Genomic DNA, 22,003 nt, shown 5'->3' with positions numbered 1-22,003 from the left:
TGTATCTTGCCTTTATTCATTTACTGTATGATTTGTTTATGGGTAAAACAAAGACCATGCAGGTCAGGTAGTTTAAACGGTAGGCTACAAATAATTAATTGGTCATTAATTAATTAATTATTCATAATCGAAAATCAAACCGTGTCTTTAGAATCGAAAATGTAATCGAATTGAGGATTTGGAGGATCGTGACACCCTTACTATGTAAAGTAGTACTTTTTACTATGTAATGCTTCTTAATTATTCATGACTGCACATGGTTTTCAAAGGCAAGGCAGACCTGCCAGTGCCAAGCTGTGAAACACGTTGATGACTGGGTGAGACGCGTCCACGGACCCACGGCACACAGTATTTAGCTGTTCATAAAGGGTCGTATGTGTTTGTTTCCATGATCTACGGGTTTGGTTGCATGTTTTTCCCCACGATCCTGTCAGGGCCAATACAGCAAAGCGGTTTGTGTGCAGCAAGCATTTTTGTTGGGAGAGCAGTACGAGTATGGTGGACTTTGTCCTTTATCAGTGGAATTAGTTCACATTTAGACACATCGCGGTGCTGCTGTGTTTACCTAAATCCTCCAGATTACCAGCAGAGTTAATGGTTGAAATAAGCATTCATACTTACATAATAATTTTAATAATTTGTAATAATTTCTCTAATGTATGTTTTCATTGCTCTGAATGACACCCACAACTCTCACCACTACAGCGTGAGATAATTTCCATTGTGTGCACTTGGAGGGCGCATGTGCGTCTCTCCGCTTGCGAGCCATGCGTGCACCGCTCCCTATAAGAACACCTCTCCATTGGAAATAATGAACTTGTGTGCGGAATAGGCGTAATAAGTGAATGGCCCGCTGCTATAGATAATCCAGTGTGCGTGCGTATTAGCCTCAGAATAAGCTCAGAACTTTAAACTCGCACACAAGTAGCATAACTTTGTTTAGTTGCAGCATTTTTTTCCCGTGCAATAGAAACGTGGCGTTAAGAAGCCTTTACTATAAATTAACTGTAATGAATTAAAGCAGGGTCAATAGTGATATCGGCTAATCATTGCATCCCTATTAACGATATCAGTGCATTGTACAAAAGGCCTTTTCTACAAACATATCCTAATGTTTTTGCCTGTCTGCGCCACAAGCTTTTTGTCAAATGTCACCCAACTGCTTTTTGTGAGTGAGCAGGTCAATTGTTACGTTTGAAAAGACTATTGGTTGGGTTTAGGGGAGGAGGAGGGTGGGTCAGGTGATCGGTCAGTCAGTCAGTCAGTCGACAGTGGGCTCTGGTGAATTTCCGAGAGAAGAGCACAGGCGAATTTGAGATATGAATAAGCCAACACAGTGGTCTTCGGTGCATTCACTAAAACAAAAATAATTAAATGATCTGTTGCTGTTTAATAAAATAATATTTAAAACAGTAATAATGTTATTTATTTAAAATGTGTATATGTACATGTATATTTTCCTTTTTTAATCGATTATAAATATGTTTTTATATATTTTATATTTAATCTATTACTGATATTCAGGATTTAAAAACTTGTTATTCAATATCTGTTATATACAATGTTAGATTGATTAGTCACCTGCTTGGACACTTTCACTTTCTTTTAAATTTAAGCCCAGAAACAAGTGAATGCGAGTGAATTCCTGTCGACATTTTCTGGTTTCTGAATCCTTCTCTTGCTTTTCTTTATGAGTTATGTCTCGCATGCGAGCATGCAATTTGTAAACCCAGCACTTTTAACAGAGGTTCTTATGTTACTTTAAACAGCTAAGATTGGCTGAAAATGAAAAACGACTGACACTTATAGAGACGTGGTTTTGGACCTTTCGGCCAAAGCTGACAGTACACATTTATCGTAAAAGGGATATTGTACACAAAAAATAAGTAAATCTGTCATCAATTACTCATTTTTAAAAATAACAGAAGATATTTTGAAGAATGTTGGAACCCGGTAGCCATTGACTTCCATAGTAAGGTTTTTCTACTGTGGAAGTCAGTGTTTTTAACATTCTTCAAAATATCTTTTTTTGGTTTAACATAACCTAACTTAACCCAAATGTTACCTTAATGTTACTTTTCGAGTGAACTATGCCTTTAAGTGTTTATTTGAATTGTTACAGGAAGACCCGTTTAAGGTAAAGCCCACTGTGTTCAACAGCGCCCCTCAGGAGATGCACACAGACCCCTTCCAGTCTGAAGACCCCTTTAAAACAGACCCTTTCAAAGGTTTGTCATGGCTGTTTCCTTTTCTTTTTCTTCTTTTAAACTTATTCACAATTTACACACTCTCAAGTAATTTCAAACCTTTATGACTTTCTTCAGTTGTACATAAAAGAAGATATTTTGATGAATGTTGAAAATCAGCATCCATAAAACAGTACTATGTAAGTCAATGGTTACCAGTTTCATTCTTCAAAATATCTTCTTTTGTGTTCAACAGAAGAAAGACTCTCAAACAGGTTTGTGAAAAGTGGAGGTGAGTAAATGAAGACAGAAGTTTCAGTTTGGGTGTCTATCCCTTTAATTATGGTTTATTGTGACAAAATGTAGTTTTAGATTTCTATTTTGTGGCACATTTTCGGGATTAGGCTTTGGGTTGGCTACTAAAAGCATCTCCTTGTTTGCTTTTGTATGTTTTGTAGGCGATCCGTTCCAGAATGACCCTTTCTCAAAACCGGCCACCACAGTCCCAGGTATGCGGCTTTCAGGTTTTGAGCTTTGAACTTGGAGCAATAGGATAAATGTAGATCGGTGTTAAATTGTATGCAATGCTACATTGGTGGATTATCTAAACTAAAACTAGTCTGAAAAAAGGAATGAGTCAAAAGTAGTCAATAACATAAATCATAAATACATATGTATACACAATCTCACTGATATAAAATATATCTTGATTTATTTGTAAATGCACAGAAATGTATTTTGATTTGAAGTGTATTCTTGTTTAAGGTAATTATTAATACTAAGTATAAAAACAGTGATGTCCTTTTAAATATAGTATACAAGTATAAAATGTAAAAATAATGGAAATATATCTATATATACACTATATTTGTGTATGTTTTTATAATAATACAGTTTATTCAAAATGTTTTTGTATATGTATTGCATAATGTGACCTGTATAAACACACAGATCTGGAAAAAGGTAAATTAATAGAATTAATTAAACTTTACTTTTTATAATTTTTTACACACACACACACACACACACGTTATCTACATATTAATTATATATATATATATATATATATATATATATATATATATATATATATATATATATATATATATATATATATGTGTGTGTGTGTGTGTGTGTGTGTGTGTGTGTGTGTGTCATTTTTATATGTGTAAATTTTTTTAATAATAAAATTTTTAAATACAATAATAAAAGATACATTTATTTAAATAAATAAATAAATAAATAATATATTTTTTAAATAAAATAATAAAACCAAATTAAATTAATTTATTTGATATTTTCATACCTTAATGTTTCCAATAAAAAATAACATGTATCTTGTAGGCTATTTTTTAAATTAGTTGTATATATAATATTATTAATAAATTATTGTAATTAATGTAGATAATATATACAGTTGTGTATAATTCATGTGCGATTTTAGGGAGTGTTTGTATATTATGTATATGGCTGTGCGATTTGGGGAAAATATCTAATTGTGTTTGTTTTTTTTCGACAAATATTGCAATTTCAATTTAATTTGCAATTTAATTTTGTAATCAAGCTTTAGCTTAATAATCTGTATTCTATGTGTTAATAATCTGTGTTAGTTAAAAAAAGGAACTGAAAAGATATTAACTTTCTTAAACATTTATTCAAATTTGTTTTTAAATATTCAGAAATTAAACACTAATTTTTCTCTAGAACAAACAGTAAGCACAAATAAAATGACCTTACCTTTTCTGTAAACAAGTTGAATTCAAATTAGGTAGTGAAGCTTATTTTACCTACAAAGAAATAATAATTATAAAAATACAGAACACTCAGCAAACTCACATGGCTGATAAGAGCCTTTCTGTAGCTTAAATTGTCTAAAACAAAATATTATCACAGATGCTACACAAAATATAATGACGTTAAATGTACAGCTGTGGTACTCCAAAATGGCTAAAATAGGAGCGAGACGGAAGTGAATATCTCCTATCCTGCATTTAGATGAGTTTTTTTTATTCCCTCTTTGGTCACTGCATGAAAAGGCATTGTCTATAGCAAGGTAGTGCATTAGGACATCAGTTATCTTCTGGGTAGCGTTGCACCAGCTGTTCGTAAGTTCTTTCTTAAACTGGAAGGCAAAGTCCACACTAGAGGCTTTGAAACTTCTAGCTAGTTTGTAACTAGCACATCGTAGTTGGTAAAGTCGTAAAGTCGTGAGCGCTCCGTAAAGTCATGTGTATAGTCGCATTGAATGACGTAATATCCATTAAGAAGATTTTTAATTGTTAAACTGCTTTAAATTTCTGCATCTAATGCATCTAAATATAACTGTTACATTACAGTCAGTCACTACAGATGATGCACACACTTGCATTGTGAGCCATGAATGCACGCAAAATACACATAAAGATATCAAAACATTAAACTTTAATTTTGTGCGACTTTGAAAACAAAATATTCCCATATTACCAATGTCCTGTTTTTCTTTTAAATTAATTCTTGCTTCTGAAGCGGCAGACGTCATAAAACCATTCGTTCGTGCTTTCCTGTTTTTTTTTTTTTGTTGGCATTCCGCATAGTTCGGTTGCACAATTCTGATTGGGCAGAACAAAAGTGTGCTCACTCAATTGGCTAGTAAGACTGTCCCACACAGACACCATGCACACATTTGCTCTGGGCAGGGGAAGATAAATAATACACATTTCATATTGTAGCCTCTTGCGATTAGCTAATCGCAACATTTCAAATTGCAATTGCGATTTTCTTTAATCGCACATCCCTAATAACATATTCAAAAAAAACTTGTATACAATACATTTAGATTTTTTTCAAATAAAATAAGCCTTGAATAAAAATCATTTAGGCAATATTTGATTCTAAAGGCATTCAGAGATGCCTCTCAATGCTGATATTATGAACGTTCCCTTGGGAGAAAATGATTAAATGCCCCTATTTCATTTCAGCTTTTCAAGTCTCTCACAAAGCTTCATGGTGTTAAACATCAAGTTCACTTACCTTGACACAGTTCCACTTTAGTGACAAATGAGGCTCTCACTTCCCCATCTCTCATCAAATTTGGGCTAAATATAGGTTTATGATAAGATGATATAATGTAAATAATGATATTTAAATATAAGTCACATTATGCTCTGAACTCTCACAGATCCTTTCGGTGGAGACCCTTTTAAAGAAACCGACCCATTCAGGACGTCCTCTGAAGATTTCTTCAAGAAACCCTCCAAACCGGACCCCTTCACCAACGCTGATCCTTTTAGCAAAAGTGCCACTCTGCCCTCAAAGGTACTTACAAAGCCAATATCCTCAGCTTAAATACAGGTCAACTAATCACAAATCAATATCATATTTTTTTTTTTTAATTCAGGCAATTCCTCTTCTGGTCTTTGAACAGTAAAGTCTGAAATTGTCTTATGTATTTTTTCACATTCGTATCTATAAGATTTGCTTATATAGTGGCTCTGAATTGTCAAAACACCCCTCAAAATCCTTTCTACGAATGCAAAAAATGTGAAAAAAAAGGAATCCAAATAAAAATGTTTAAAAGGCAATGTGTAAATTTGACACAACATGGTCAAATTTGTTTTTTAACATGCAAAAATTTAAACAAACATTTCAGATCGACTGTGCAATGGACTTTACACACAATTTACATTTCAATTATTTTATTGTATGAAGTGTGTAAAAATTAAATATTCCTATTGTACATTACAAAAAGTACATACATTTTTTAGGTCAGAAAAAGTAACTCAAACTTAATGTAATACATTATTTACCATAAAAAGTAACCAAGTAACGCAATTATTTACTTTTTTGGGGGAGTAACTCAATATTTTACTTTACTATCTAAAGTAACTTTCTCCAACACTGTTAAATACCAGTGCAGCTGCTTCTGTTCCCAGAAATTTCAGAAGTTCCTGCTGTTCACTGAGGGATTTAGCACTTTTAGTCAGCATTTCAATGTTTCAGTGTAATAGTCATGTATGTTGGCCTAAGATGCATCAATTACATCAGGTTTCAAGTTTTTTTTAATGCTTGAATGTTAACCCATCCCAACCCCCCCACCCCTCCCTCCGCCAATATAAGTTTGAGATCCCTAGTCTATATAAATGCATATTAAATACCAGTGCAGCTGCTTAGTTTCCAAATAAATGCTGTTATTCCTGCTGTTCACTGAGGGATTTAGCATTTTTATTCAGCCTTTCTACTGTTTTGTTTTGTACTGGTATGCTTAAGTACTGTAATTTTAAAAAGCTAATCATTATATTTTTAACTATATAAAGTACACAAATTATACAAATTACGCAGAGTAAGCCAATTTAATCAGTCAAAAAATATTAAGATCAGTTTATTGTTAACATTCATTGTATGACTTGTTTTTCAATCCTCTCCTTTATTTTCTGTTGTAGAGCCATCATTTCGCAAGTAACGACCCCTTCATCTCAACCAGCCCCAAACCGAAAGGTCAAGGTACTGTTTGCACGTCTCTCACCAATTTAGCTGAATCATATCATCCCTGCCGCTCCCTTCCTTTAAACATCAGCCTCTTGAACACACTTTTTAAATTCATGAAACGGATCTGGCATCAGATAAAAGTTTCCCTTACAAATGCCCTGAAGCATTTACTCTGAGTGCATTATATAACCGAAGCAAGCTGACATTCACACCTCGTGCCCACTGGCGACACTTTTAGTTTTTTCGAAGACCATTAAGAGAGCTATTTGAGAGAGCACGTGTGAAGAAGCTGTCAAAAGAGTTCCCATGCATTACGTCCGCTCATAGGCACATTGTCTTTGACCGAACGTCATGAAATTCCTCTGCTGTTTCTGTAAATGTTAATGCAGCGTTCGGTTGCAGCACAAATGCTGAGGCGATGCCAGGAAATGCTCAGCACTTTTTTTTTTGCAACCTGTGGGTTGCAAACAACAACACTAGAAAGATAGAGGTGGAGAACAAAGCCAATTGATGCTTGTTTCTTTTTTGTTTTGAGTTGCTGAAATGCAAAATCAATAATCCGAATTTATATAAATATTATATATTTTATTGTTTTTTTGATTAAGGGCGGTTAGAAGCATGTAAATATCGGTCAAATGAACGCTTCATTCAGTGACGCTTGATTAGGTTGTTTTAAAGACCTTTTTCATTGTATTGTTATTATTGTTATTTTTTATTACTTGTATTATTCAACTTGATTGTATTTTTCTATTTAATGTGTTCAGTGACCCCTTAATTTGTCTTTAAAAAAAACTTAATCAATAATTTATCAATACTTTAAAGACTTTTTCCCCATAAATAAATGTATTTTTTTATATTCAAACACATTGCTTTACAAATTTTGGGCCAACAAACAACACAACAACTATCAATAAAAGGTACAATATACAAATAATACTTAAGAAAGTAAAATAATAAATAAATATTACAAGTTTTAGAAAGAACAAATAATAAATTGATTTCTAGTTGATCATTTGGTATCAGAAGTGGCTTATAAAAAGGGAAAGGCCTACAGATTACGCTTATTTAACCAAAATATAATATGATCAACCGTTGATTTTTATTTATTTAATTAGGAAAATAGAGTCTGACTTTGCTTAGACAAAAGTCTTGTACCTTAACAGAAATAATGTACAGTATAGAATATAAAGTCATGGTGCAGTGAAAACAGAATTAATCTAGTGTATGACTCCCTTTAGCTTTGAGGACTGCATCTATACATCTCTGCAATGACTTAAATGACTTATTAATAAATTCATCTGGAATGGCAAAGAAAGCGTTCTTGCAGGACTCCCAGAGTTCATCAAGATTCTTTGGATTCACCTTTAAAGCCTCCCCCTTCATCTTACCCCTGACATGCTCAATAATATTTATGTCTGGTGACTTGGCTGGCCAATCCTGGAGATCCTCGACCTTTTTTTGCTTTCAGGAACTTTGATGTGGAGGCTGGAATCAGATTTTCTCCCATTCCAAATGTTTTATTCCATCCCTTATTAGATGTGTTTATGCAGGTGCAGCGTACTGTTTCCCCTAAATAAATGGATTTTTATTCATATTAACAATTATATTAAATTACTAAAATGTTTATTAAGGTCTTGTGATCAGTTTTTTTGTCTTTTTATTGTCAGTAAACAAGTAATTCATAATTACTTTAAAGTATTTTTTTTGTTAATGTTATTATTCCTGCTATATTTCTATTATTATTGTGACATAACAACATGCATTTCCAATTTAATTAGCCATTAATAGTGTACAAGCTGTTCTAAAATACATTTATTATTTTTGCTAATTATTGTTTAAGTGTTTATTGAGTGTTTTATTAAAGTTTATTGTTGAATAAACCTATGAACAAAATTACTTTAAAAAGATGCTTCATTGTTTTTCCTATTTCCAATTTCAGATTTCTTCGGCACTTTAGACCCATTCGGTAGTAGTACGTTTGGCAGCAACAGCGGCTTTGCAGACTTCAGCCAAATGTCAAAGGTAGTTAACACCTTTTTCATCTGTTACACTTGCATCATAAGCACAGTGGAGCTCCAGTTTCTCACACGTTTGCAACATGACTTTCATAAGATGTGGTTTTGATAGAGATCCCACTCATAATTCATGTTCTTTGCACCTTACTGATTATGGCCCACCACTTCTTCTGCCTTCTGAAATTCAATTTAGGGCTTTGTAGAAGACCCCTTCAGCCGAAAACAAGACATGCCAGCACTCCCGCCCAAAAAAAGTATACCACCACGACCCAAACCACCCAGCGGTAAGACTTTAAGAGACACACAAACAAACTGTGACAAAATTTATATACACAACCATATAAGGTGTTTAATCAAACTAGTGTTCAGTTTCTACAAGTAAACGTTTACTAAAGCTACACAGCTGTTGTGTCTGGAAAAAGGGTTAGTAGACAAAACAGGTAATGCAAACAGCCAACATGAAAGACCAGGAGAAATGTTGTTTAGGTGGATAACTATACATTTTTTTTTGATATGCAATGAGAAAAATCAGCTGTAGCTTTGCAGTGAAAGCAAAGCAGCTTTGAGTAGAAATTTGGTGTCCTCCTTTCACACATTTATGTTGTGGACATTTATGTGTTATTTTACATGCATTTAAGCATGCCAGATAAGAAAAACTTAATGGAAACCCCAAAATGCACATACATTGTAAGATTTGTATTTTTTTTGACGATAAGTAGATTGTAATCTAGATTGACGATAAGTATTTTGAATAAACTACAAAATAAACACATTTATCAAATACAGTTTTTTAACTACATACCAAAGAAAATTTTATGTGACTGCCAGGAAATCATTCGATTGGTATGGTATGTGATATTTATAATCTGCGATGTTTTGTTTAAATGTGCAGGCTAATATTATTGAATTATTTATGTAGATTCGATTTAGTATCGATTAGTTACCAATATTTCGTTTAAAATGTTAATTTTGCAATGAGCACCAGGCTAATTTTTCATTTATTTATGTTTTTGTCAATATTGCACACCCGTAGTGATTGGTTAACTGACTGAAAAGCAGACTGCTCTCTATACACAAAATCTTGAATGCAGTTTTAGTCATTTTTAACCAATAGCAAATTCAGGCCAACATGAATAAATTTATTTTTTTTAAAACTGCTCGGGAACTTTCCGCAAAAGTTTGCTTGAGCTGGTAAACACTTTAGAATTGACTACTGATTTCACTATTGAACGATGACGTCATCAGAAGTCAGGCGTCCACGAGTAAAAAGAAAATACTAAAAAAACTGCTTGGTAGTAGACATTTTAGTGTAATTAATGGTCCCCATATACTTCCAGCAAAATTGAAGAATGAACTGAAATGACATCATTTTGATCAAAATTCAGCTGAAAAGAAGTTTGTTTAAGGATTTAGAAACAGCTCAACAAAGCGTTTTAACTCCTAAACGCCTTTGAGCTACTATTAGTCCATGTTGATTACGTATAGTTGAGGGTGTTCTGGAACTTCGTCGATATTCGATTTGATTAGATTCATTTCTCATTACAAAGAGGTCAAACAGGAGAAAGCTTTTTTTTTTTTGCACGTTTCACAACTAGCTATTATCTGTAATGTTTTTGTTTAGTGGACGCACATTCCATCTGCGACTCTTGTTCTTTTCCTGTTATTAAATAGATTAATGCTACTGCCAGATTTTTGTAAACTGATTGATCTCTCACAGTCCCCATCATTGTTGTTTATGGGGTACAAATAGGGTGTCAGAATGTTCGAAACAGTATACTGTCACTCAGCTTTTTCGAACGTTATTTGTCCTCAATCAAAGAACACAAATTAAACGAAAACTATATCAAGTAGGGATGCTAACGATTACCTGATGTCAACAGACCTTATAATATGATAGATCATATCGATGAAGGATTAATCTTGTTTAAATTTGCAGGTGCTGGTGTTAATTCGTGAGTTTCACAAAAAAATATAAAGTGTATAATTTTGTTCGTGTCCATCCACTACACAACTGTACGACTGGATGATTTGTTTCACTCATGGAAAATAAGAAACCTCTGTCATATATTTGCTACCTTTTTAATACACGTCGTTATTTTAAACATGTCTTGAGTATCTGATTTTTCATTTAATTCGCTGCGAGTTCAGGTGAGGTAGTGTTTAAATACGTAAAACTAGACAGTTTACTTTAGCAAGAATTTTTTTGCTTTAAAATATCAGGCTTTGCTGAAAGGCTGGTTATTTTACCCTCGATGAAGGGACAATAGTGGTATTCCAGATTTCAAATGAAATATCTTAATGTTAAAAAGGAAGCTTGAAAACAACCGATCCTATGTATGATCCAATGTCCTAACGAATGCTTTTAAATAATGTAGCGATGTTTTTATTGAGATTGTGTTGTCTGTCATTTATAGGTCTGCTCTTTAAACAGCTTTAACCAGTGCGTGAGCTGATGTTCAGCTTTGACGAGGCGCTTTTATTTAGCCTTAATTTAGCTTTTTTACATACTGTTCTGTTACTTAAAATTCTTTAATTTTCTATATTTATAGTTTATAAATAAACGATTACCTTAGTTCGTTGTGATCACTATGCAAGATTCATTATGCATTATGCTTATTCTTCACTAGGCTTTTTTTAAATTCGTAAATTATGTATTTTATAAGCTAAATAATTTAGTTTTTGCTTTGGAATGTAGATATTAAACTATAAAAACTATATAAATTCCATATGAATACAGTCATTAAATACAATTCTGTGTTTCCTGGTCAACTTTAATTCAGACTTAACATTGCATATCTTGTGATGTGACTGTTGTGGATGCGCACATTGCGATATCGATGCTAAAACGACATATTGTGCAGCCCTAAATCAAAACTTTATTGTATTCATAATGGAGTGGTGATTAACGATCAATTGATCATTAATTTAAATGATGATCGATCATGGGATTTTGAGAAAATCGTCATCCCTAAAGTCACGACCTTAATTGAAAGCAACATTGAGACTTGACTGAAGTGTTGAATTGTCAAGCTCATGTTAACAGTTCTCAGATCCTTTTTAAACTGCTGTTTCTCACCATTTCAGTGGTGAAAGAAAATGTGCAGCACATATTTACATATTCACTCAAATGCTGCTCTCAGCACGGTGGGATTTTTTAAGCATCTTTCAGGTATTTTGAACTTCTTTTTTCCCCCCCCAAAAAAATAAAAAAAAGAACTTTAGGCCTTAAGTCATCCTCGCTCTTCCTCCATCACTTGTCAACAGGAAATTGAGGTAAAGCCTTCATTTATTTGATGAAGCTTTAAATTTTTTTCTAACTTTCCAGTGCACATTCTTATCTTTACCCTGGTGCACAAAAACAACACTATATGGAAGATCAATTTATCACTCTGAGAAAGCGAAACCTGCAGCGTTTCCTCAGAGCTGTCGCCATTTAGAGGAAAAGGAGAATCAGTGCAACTCACTCTTTTTTCCTGCAGAAGCATGTTTATGTTTTTTTTTTAGATCCTAGAAAACAAGTGAGCGCTTTCCTGGTGTAACTGAGGTTTAATTTTTGGTATGGAGGTTAAAGAAGGAGGTTTGTTAGGTGTTTTTAGGGTGGTATTGCTAACATGCTTCGATGATCTGTGGTTAGCCTGCACTGCCAGCATCAAGCACTGATCTATACACACCCCTCCCCACTTCCTGTATGTGTGCGTGTGTGTGTTTACACATGTAGTGGGTAGTGTGGCCTAGATGCCTCAACTTTTCACCCTGAATAATTCACATTTACTTGTGTTCTTCTCTTAAAACACATTTCAAACATTGTAACTGTTAAATTATATAGTGATCAGTAAGACAACATAAGTTTTTATGTTAATTATAACTCATTTAACATAAAACAGTATGTATAACTTTTTAAAAAAATGTCAGTTTAATGTAAAGTTAAAATGTAAAGTTAAAGTGATGTAAATAAGAGACTTGTGTTTAAGGCTTTTAAATGCACGGCATGGAGGCAGCACAATGTGAAGCAGAGGTTGTCACCAGGAAGTGAACCAGGAAGTTGATCATCCCGTTTGCTCTGTAGTCATTTGCCAAGTTAAAGCTAATTTTGCTCATTACTGTGCAATATTTGACCGAACTTTTGGCAGTAATGCCATGTTAGATCTCCTAGTCCCCACTTTGAATCAGCCACAGACAGAGAGCATGCACACAAATAAGAGATCATGTGTGTGCATGTAGAAGACAGGGCGATATCTAATAGCTCATTGTAACATGTGTTAGCTACCTTTTTGCTAATATTTTTGAGCATATTATTCAGTTGCACCATTTTAAAAAGCTTTACTTAAAAAAGTGAGTAAATCCATTGCTTTTAAAGCAATCAGTTGACTTAACTTAAAAGAAGTGAGTAAACCCATTGCTTTTAAGGCTATAAGTTGACTTAACTTAAAAGAAGTGAGTAAATACATTACTTTTAAAGCAATCAGTTGACTTGAAGTGAGTAAAGCCATTGCTTTTAAAGCACTTAGTTGACTTAACTTAAAAGAAGTGAGTAAACACACTGCTTTTTTTAAAACGGTTAGTTGACTTAATTTAAAGGAAGTGAGTAAAACCATTGCTTTTAAAGCAATTAGTTGACCTAACTTAAAAATAAGTGAGTTAACCCACTGCCTTAAAGTTCTTAAATAAACAAATTATGTGCATAATTATAAAAAAAAGGAAGTTGTCAACTTAACCATTCCAAGTTACTATGGATTTACTCACTTTTTTAAAGTAAAGTCAGCTTGTTGCTTTTGAGGCAATGAATTTACTCACTTTTTAATTTAAATTAAAGTAACTTACTGCTTTTTACAGCGTGGTTGAATAACACTGCATTAATATGGTTACTACTAATGTTCATTCATTTCGAATTGTGATCAAAACTGAAACTACGAATGCATTAAACGATTTTATTGCACACCTTCCAGCCAATCAGAATCAAGAATGTCAGCAAAGCATTGAATAAGGTTAATCTGATTAAAATTTAGGGCAACCAAGCAGAGTTTTGTGCTTGCAACAACAAACTAACAAATGGAATAAAAAGTAAAATGTTTGAAATTAATTAATTTTAAAAAGCCAACCCAACATTTTTAAGTCTTTAATTGTTAATGATTGTACCAATAAAGAGCAGAGCTTGTTTTCTGACCTCTTTTCCTCAAGCAGGGTGGAGTCTTTTTCTGCGGTTAAGTATATTCCGTTTACTGACAGAAAGAAACTGATTGCTGGTCTGGTATAAATAACAGCCCTATTGAACATGCGGTTAACACCTTTAGAGGAACCAGCAACCAGTTTACAGTTCTCACGAGTAAGTGCATGCCAGTCTCGGCAAATGGTGCAATGAAGGGGAAAAAAAAAGAAGTATGCATAAGTGTGCTTTTTTAATCCGAACATCCACGCTGGTTTGCGATTGCATTTCTTGCACAAGTTTCTATAATAAGCAATTGCTTGTGCAAGGATTCTGCTGTCCTATAAAACAAATAACAGCGTGTGAGCCGTGTTTAGTTGGGTGTATGTTGAAAGGAGTGTAACTTCTGTGTTGTTTGCATTTAAAGAGAGAGAGAGAGTTACCGCATACACGCTTGAACCACATTGGGTTTTTTGGTTGAGCTTTTGTAAGGATACGAGCAATAGGCACAATTATTTGCTCATTTCCTAATGATTACTTGTTAAAGAGAATTAAACTACATTTAATCAGTTAAAAGTGGACTTTTTTATTCTTTTAAAACTCTCAAATGCTTACTAAGACTGCAAATATACAATAAAATTTAATTTTTATTTAGAAATATTGCCAGAAAATTTCAATAACTTTTATATTTTAAGATTCTTGATGGTAAGCAGAATTTTAAGCATAGTTACTCTATTCTTAAAAGTCACATGATCCTTCAAAATCAATCCAATGTGCTGATTTGGTTTGTTTAGTGATTAAAGTTTTTTTTTTGCATACTTTTTACTTGCATAAAAATACAACCTCAGGTTGTGTCAATCACTTTTATACACTGCCTCTGGAAGTTTTATTCATCAAAAAAAAAAAAGCTTTTGATGGTATTAGATGTTTCCAGTTTGTCTATTTTGTATTTAGCTTTTTTTTAAGTAGTATTTATAATAATTTTAAATAATAATCTTTGGCAAAAAATTATATGTAATTTTTGTCTCTATTGTCACATTTGGTCAATTGAATGTGCCTTTGATAAATAAAAGTATTTGTTTAATACATTTATAGTTTTTTGAATGAATTAAAGATCCCCAATTACTTTTAAAAGGGTCATATTTTGGTTTTGGGGGTCTCCAACAACAGGCTGATATGCATGCAAGGTTGAAAAACACTTTCATTGTTTTATAATATGTATTTATTTTACCTAATCATCCCAGTAACTCCCATATGATTTTTTTTACAGCGATTCATTTGTTCCCAAACGCCTCGTACGTGAAGCTATTCTGCACTAATTGGTCCAATGACCCGGTCATTTGCAATTGGTCGACAGCGTTCAGCGCAAGACAGAAACACCCACTAAGGCTTATTAACATTGTTAATGTAGCCAGAGTGCAGAATATATGTGAGAGTCCAATGTAGGAGTGCATTAAAGCAATGCAGTTAAACACCAGCATATTGCCCTATTCTTAACCATAAGTAAAAACAACGACACGCATTCAGTATTAATCCACACAGTGGCTAAAGCTGAACTATTTTGACACACTATATTGTGTAGGAACAGCTGATTGTTGACCATAGCAATGACAAACATCAGAGGATCTTGAGCTCACAAACACTTTTAAAGAAAGCAACACACATCGCCTTTTAGCATGATATGTGACTATAAAGAGAAAACCTGATATAGTACAAGCCGCGTGGAGCGATTACAAGTAACAAAACACAATTAAGTACATATTGCAAGCTGGAGAAAACAAGGAGGCAACCATTTTAATCACACTTAACGCACACTTGTGAAATGGAGGAAGAAACTGATCCAAGAACTGTATACTGATAAAATACCTGTCAAGCTCTGACTAAATCCCATACATCAATAGTTTTTTTCTGATCCTTTCTTTAACAAGCAGCTGACAAATTCCCGGTTGCAGGGTAGATTATTGCAGTAATCGGCAGAACGTTCACTCATTAATGTTCTTATCTTTAGTCATGATCAGTTCCACACACACCCGCACTCCACTAATATTTGAAAGGAAAGGCACGTTCACGTTTTACTGGATCCAGTACTTTATATTTGGTATTGTTTCAGTTTGACATCGACACAAACAGGCAAAATATCCGGACTAACAACGAATCATTGGGTTGAATCTTTTAATAAAAAAATCTATATTTTTAAACAAGGTGCACTTTCAGATTTAAACCTCAGCTGGATGTTTTCATTCACTTAGAGCTGTGTTGCACACTGTATTGAAGGTAATTTTCAAAAACCTGTGATAGGGGCTCTTTAAATATGCTGGTGGCAAAAACAATCATATTATCAATGTTGAAATGGTGCTTTGTGAAAACTGTAATTAATGAATCTTCAGAAGAACTTTGTCTTGACTGTCACTTTTGCTCAATGGAACGCATCCTTGATTAACAAGTATTCATTTATTTAATAAAAAAATGATTAATACGTTTGTTATATTTTAGTAAATGCTAAAATGTATGTTAAACGATCAGATGTGATTCATTATGCAGCTTAAATGTGGTTTTCCTCTTGTTTTTGGTAAATGGGTGGGGTTGTATTGTGTAGTGGTTGATAAGCAGAAGACTTAGGGTTCAAACCACACAAATGAAGCTAAACCAAATTTGAAACCAGTGTTATTTCCTCCAAAATGACAGAGGAGCAAAACAATACTGGTTTAGACACTCTATTTTCCTATTTCCTAGTAAGTACATGTTACAAAGAATTAAACTACTGTTGAACAGCTGAAGGTAGACTCTCAAATGCTTGCCAAGACTGCAAATATACAATAACATGAGCAATATTTAGGAATATTATCTCAGCGGCTTTCAAATGAACAAAACACCTGTTTATTTCTCAACAGGTAAAAGCACTCCAGTAAACGTGCCCGGATCTGGCGATCCGGCCAAGACGAGCGATCCCTTCCAGCCCTTCAGCGCCGACCCCGTTGACCCGTTTCAGTGTAAAAAGGGTGTGGGAGATCCGTTTAGTGGCAAAGACCCGTTTGCTCCATCTGCCCCAAGTAAAGCCTCTAAAGACTCTTCATTGGGTTTTGCAGACTTCAGCTCTGTAAGTTGAGCTTAGTGATACTCTTCTCTTGTCCGGTCCACTTGTCTCTTTCCAAAAATCAAAATAAATCCAACCAACAAACCAAAAAAAAGTGCTTTCTAGCGATCATCAGTGAGGTTTTTCTAGAGCAGACCGCACCATTGGCTTCTGTACCGCTCAGTCTGTCGCCTTGTGCCGGCTACTCATTTATTTTCCTCCATGTCTGCAGTCCATCTATATGTGATTAACTCTACAGCGCACTGAATTCTGGATAATAAGCCCTAATCAAGCAGCCAGACATCATCTTTCTCTCTATCAGCGACTCGAATACAGTTGTTTGTGGCGCACATGGCTATGATGTCATCTGTCGTTTTGCTCAGCACTTGCATGGGCTTGTGGGAAGAGGAGCAGTCGCACTTGGTGATACCAAGAGATCTCAGCTAAGCTAATGTGGCTTCTCGCTGTTCTTCTGTGACGTTTTGTTGTTAGCTTTTATGCAATTATGTCTTGTCTTCTTGAGAAACAGTATTATCAAAACTAAATTCTTGGTTTGAGTTTACTTCAAATCAAGAGTGAATGTTGTATAGTTTATGTCAATATTAGTTAGGTTGTAAAGACGTAGCATTTTACAAAAGCCTGTGACTAGCAGGTTCAGATCATAACTTATCAGACGATATTTTCTTGTTTACTTGCCACGTAAAGTGACCTGCAGAAAATGTCAGGGCTTTATCGTAGAATTAATGTGGTTTTTTTTTGTTTTTATCTGAGAGAAACTAAAAAGTTTGCTTCGTTATGTTGGCGATTATGCTAAAATTTGCTAATATGTCAATGTTTTTGCTTCAGCATCATCTGCAAAGTAGACAATCTCCTTAAGAAAGCGCAAAATCTGCAATAGTTTGCTAGCTCAGAAAGAAACGTGAAGTATAATTGATATGCCATAATCGATGACAGTATTCAAAGCCTTCAGACTGGTCAAATAAGAGAATTGTAATTTCTTCCAGGTTCGCTTGAACCAATCAGCAATGTTTATAGTGTTATTGATGTGTTTGGTGTCAGTTTTGTGCGTAAATGAACCATCTGGATAGGTTTCTAAGAGAAACCTTGATTACAAAGTTTGTAACAGCAGTATTTTCGTCTCAGATATTCCTTTGTTTAAGAAGCATAAATTAAAACAACAATCAGTATTTGCAATTAAATTAAAGGTAGTAATGTCAGTATTTTCTTTTCCGTATCTATTGTCAGTTTAGTTCATCTCATGGTCTGCAAAGATTGACTTCTGGCCATGTTATAAAAGAAAAACACACATTTTATAATATATAAGTGTTCTGAAATTTAATTGGAACTAAATATTGGTTTTTAGTCAATGTTTATTGTCAGCATTTTCGTCTGTTTCCTGCATCCTGCAAAATTGTAGTATATTCGGTTTGTAGTAGCAGTATTTTCAACACAAAACTTTGAGTTTGTTCATTTGAACAATCAGTGTTTGTTTAACTAATGTGTCTATTGTCAGTATTTTCGCCTCATGGTCTGCAGTTTACTTTTAAGAAACCCTGAAACTTTGTTTAATCATTGTGTCTGTTGTCTGATCGTTTCCTAAAATGTCGGATTTCTTGCATCCTGAAAGTTTGTTCATCATTATTCTGTGGCATTAGTCTCTGTGACGAACCTTAGATTCATGAACATCCCAAACAACCGTTCAATCCAACTAAATATCAATAAGAGTTAACACAAATTCACAAAAGTCTTAGTTTATTTCTTTCTCTGGTTCTCACCATTCTCTTATCAGCCATCGGTTCATATTTCAAGAAGTGTGGGTAGCTCATATTGACACATCTGCCTTGTGGTCACACTTCCACGAGTTAGTGGAGCAAACATAATCATTATCTGAATCTTATCGCAACCAATGTAGTTTCATGGTTCTTGTCTCTTGTTTAATGAGGAAAATTAAAATCAAAGGACTCCTAAACCTTTTAAAGTCGATTAGGTTTGATGGTTTGACGTGGGAAGTGGCAGTATCACTACTCAGCTCTCAGGCTGTCGTTTTTTACTCCGCATGGGATCAGTGTGCGCTCCATACTGCAATTCCGCTTGATCCTAGAGCCACAGTGTTTGATGTAGCTTCATCTTCATCCGCTCTGCCTCCTGTCCTTAGTATCGCTGTGCACGACTTGGGTGCGGTGGACTTGCTAAACCATCTCTGATTTATCACACACTCCTTGAAATTGCGACAGTTGCAACGTTTACAGAGAAAATGCAGTTTTTAACGAATTTACCAATAGCAGTATTACATTGCATTTTCAAAAAAACTGTGACTTGTTTACTATTTATGTTCAGAGATTGGTTTCTTCACAAATTAATGTGTTATGTTGATGCATGTGTTATGACGAAACAGTTTAAATACATTTTTACAAATATTTCCCAAGGTGGTTTAGCAAAGCTCACATTCACCCGTTGTCAACTTTTGGTGTGCATGTTATGTTGCATAATTTATGCTTATATATCTCTGTACAAGATTTGAAGCTCTCGAATTGAGAAAAAAAAAGCTTTGTATTGTCTTTTCCTTCTGTCATTATCTTGCTGCACGAGATCAATGCATGCTCATTTTCCTGTCCATGACATCATTCGCTATTAATGACCAATTAAAAAGGTCTTTCATGAGTCATCAGTGGGAGTGGTCTGTTGGTGTCCAATCAGCATTTCTCTGTGTATGTGTGTGTGTGCAGTTCGGTGAATGGTTGCATTGTAGTTTTGGTGTAAATCTCTTTTGTGTTTTTTTTTTTGTTGTTGTAATCCATTCCTCTCTTGCAGGAACCGAGCGAATTAAGGTAAGAATGGACTAAAAATGTGCTGAATGTTTTCTTTATCACTGTTTTGCAATCACATATGATGCCACTGCATAAAATGAGAAAATAAGCCATGCATTCTTACGTTTTTGTTTGTTTTGTCCACATGCAAGATCAGCTGCACAATTTTCATTTATTGGTGTGTTGGTTAAGTGTGTGTTCAATATTTTGTTTGAATTTTTGTGCCATTTGTGGCTTTTGGCAAATATCTTAAAGTTCGTACAAATAGAAAACGCATGTTATCAAATGTTTTGGAGTTGCTAGTGGCACGAAAATGACACACTAACTCTATTTTCCAGGAAAAGAGTAAGATGCGTGGTCAAAATAAATTCTTAATTGATTTAACTTATAGATAATGTAAAATAGACTAGTGATAGTCCTAAATATATTGAATTGTTTACCGATTTACAGATCTAGTTTAGTTTCAAACACAACACATACTGGAAAATATAGTAGCATTGAGGTCATGCAACATATAAGACCCCAATATGCCCGCAGTTGTTACAATACAAATTCATAAAATACTGTGAAATTATTCACAACAAAATAGTCACAATGCAGCGGAAAACAGAAAGGCTCTGCGAGTAGTTACAATGCAACAAAGTACAGTACAAAAAGATGGTGCGCATATTCAGTGCAAACAAAAAATGAAAAGTTGTGCAAATATTCAAAACTCGAATATGGAAAACGTGCTACAAATATTTTCAATGCAACCACATACAGAAACTTGCTGCAAATATTAAAATCGTAAATACAGAAAATTTAGCTTCAAATATGCGAAACGCAAAAACAGAAAACATGCTACAAGAAACAAGAATGCTACAGAAACGTGGACAATTGTCAAAATGCAAATTTTAGAACCAAAATGCTTAAAATATTAAAAATGTAAGAAACGCGCTGCAGATATTCGAAGCGCAAAAACAGACAACATATTACAAGAAACAAGAATGCTATTCACTATTCAGTGCAGCAAGAATGCTATAGATATTCAAAACGTAAATACAGAAAAATGTGCTAAAATATTCACATCACAACCAAATGCCAAAAACGTGCTTCAAAAATTTAAAGCGCAAATAAATAAAAATGTGCTACAAATGCTCACGATGCAACCAAATACAAAAACGTTTTTCAATAATTCCAATTGCTAATACAGACAGATGTTCTCAAATAGACACAATGCAAACAAATATAGAAAGAAACATGCTGGAAATATTCAAAATGGAACCCAATACAGAAGCCAGTTTCAAAATGTTTTAAAAAATGTGAAAAATGTCACAAATATTTACAATGGCAGCCAAATACAGAAACAATGCAAATATTTGAAATGCAAAAAATATAGAACATGCCACAAGAAACAAGAATGCTACAGAAATCTGCTGCAAATTGTCAAAATGCAAATACAGAAAAATGTGCTACAACATTCAGATCGCAACTAAATACAGAAGCGTATTTCAAAAATTTAAAGCAGAAATACAGAAAAATGTGCAAAAATATTCACATTGCAACTTAATATGGAAACTTGTTTCAAAAATTTAAAGCGCAAAAACAGAAAAACAAGCTAAAATATTCACATCGCAACCAATTATAGAATTTTGTTTCAAAAATTTAAAGCACAAATAAAGAAAAAACGTGCTAAAATAATCACATTGCAACTTAATATAGAAACGTGTTTAAAAAATTTCAAGCGCAAATACAGAAAAACAAGCTAAAATATTCACATCGCAACTTAATATAGAAACGTGTTTCAAAAATTTTAAAAGCAAATACAGAAAAACAAGCTAAAGCATTCACATCACAAACAAATATAGAATTGTGTTATAATAATTTAAAGCACAAATACAAAAAAACAAGCTAAAGCATTCACATCGCAACCAAATATAGAAACGTGTTTCAAAAAAGTAAAGCACAAATACAGAAAAACTGTAAAATATTCTTATCACAACCAAATATAGAAAGTGACTTGTTGCAAATATTCACAATGCAATTAAATACAGAAATGCAAATATAATTACAACTTTCCAAGTACCCCCCTGAAAGAATTTACAAATCGAGCTTAGAAACAAAACAAAACAAAACAAAGAAACTACGAACTGGAGTGACGCCATTTCGTAGTTTCTTTGTTTTACTTAGCTTAAAGTATATCGGGGCCTTTATTATAAAGCCATCAATAAACAAATATTTAAATAAGCAATACTTTTAATCTGGAAAATATAGTTTGGTTTTGTTTATTTCCAATGTCAAGATTCAAACATCTCAAATCTGTTGTAATACGATGT

The 22,003-nt window shown here is 33.7% G+C and overlaps 1 protein-coding gene across 28 annotated transcripts in view; it reads left to right on the top strand.

Moving 5' to 3' along the window:
* The window catches only part of eps15l1a (epidermal growth factor receptor pathway substrate 15-like 1a), a 49,474-nt gene that overhangs the window by 22,466 nt on the left and 5,005 nt on the right, over positions 1 to 22,003 (top strand). For 5 of the 28 annotated variants that reach the window (XR_012397524.1, XR_012397522.1, XM_073936788.1 and 2 more), the window contains 8 exons: positions 2,123 to 2,228; positions 2,645 to 2,695; positions 5,344 to 5,480; positions 6,605 to 6,665; positions 8,590 to 8,672; positions 8,859 to 8,949; positions 16,700 to 16,858; positions 19,693 to 19,709. Coding sequence is in view for 21 of the 28 variants with exons in the window: in XM_073936788.1 (XP_073792889.1) it covers positions 2,123 to 2,228; positions 2,645 to 2,695; positions 5,344 to 5,480; positions 6,605 to 6,665; positions 8,590 to 8,672; positions 8,859 to 8,949; positions 16,700 to 16,858; positions 19,693 to 19,709 (705 nt within the window). In the remaining 7 variants the exon portion in view is untranslated. Of the gene's footprint in view, positions 1 to 2,122; positions 2,229 to 2,442; positions 2,479 to 2,644; positions 2,696 to 5,343; positions 5,481 to 6,604; positions 6,666 to 8,589; positions 8,673 to 8,858; positions 8,950 to 16,699; positions 19,547 to 19,692; positions 19,710 to 22,003 lie in introns of those variants that run through there. The other 23 variants (XR_012397520.1, XM_021469584.2, XM_009296315.4 and 20 more) reach the window with 7 other exon arrangements.

Source organism: Danio rerio, chromosome 22, assembly GCF_049306965.1.
Source record: "Danio rerio strain Tuebingen ecotype United States chromosome 22, GRCz12tu, whole genome shotgun sequence".
NCBI lineage: Eukaryota > Metazoa > Chordata > Actinopteri > Cypriniformes > Danionidae > Danio > Danio rerio.
This window is presented reverse-complemented; position numbering and strand designations above follow the sequence as displayed.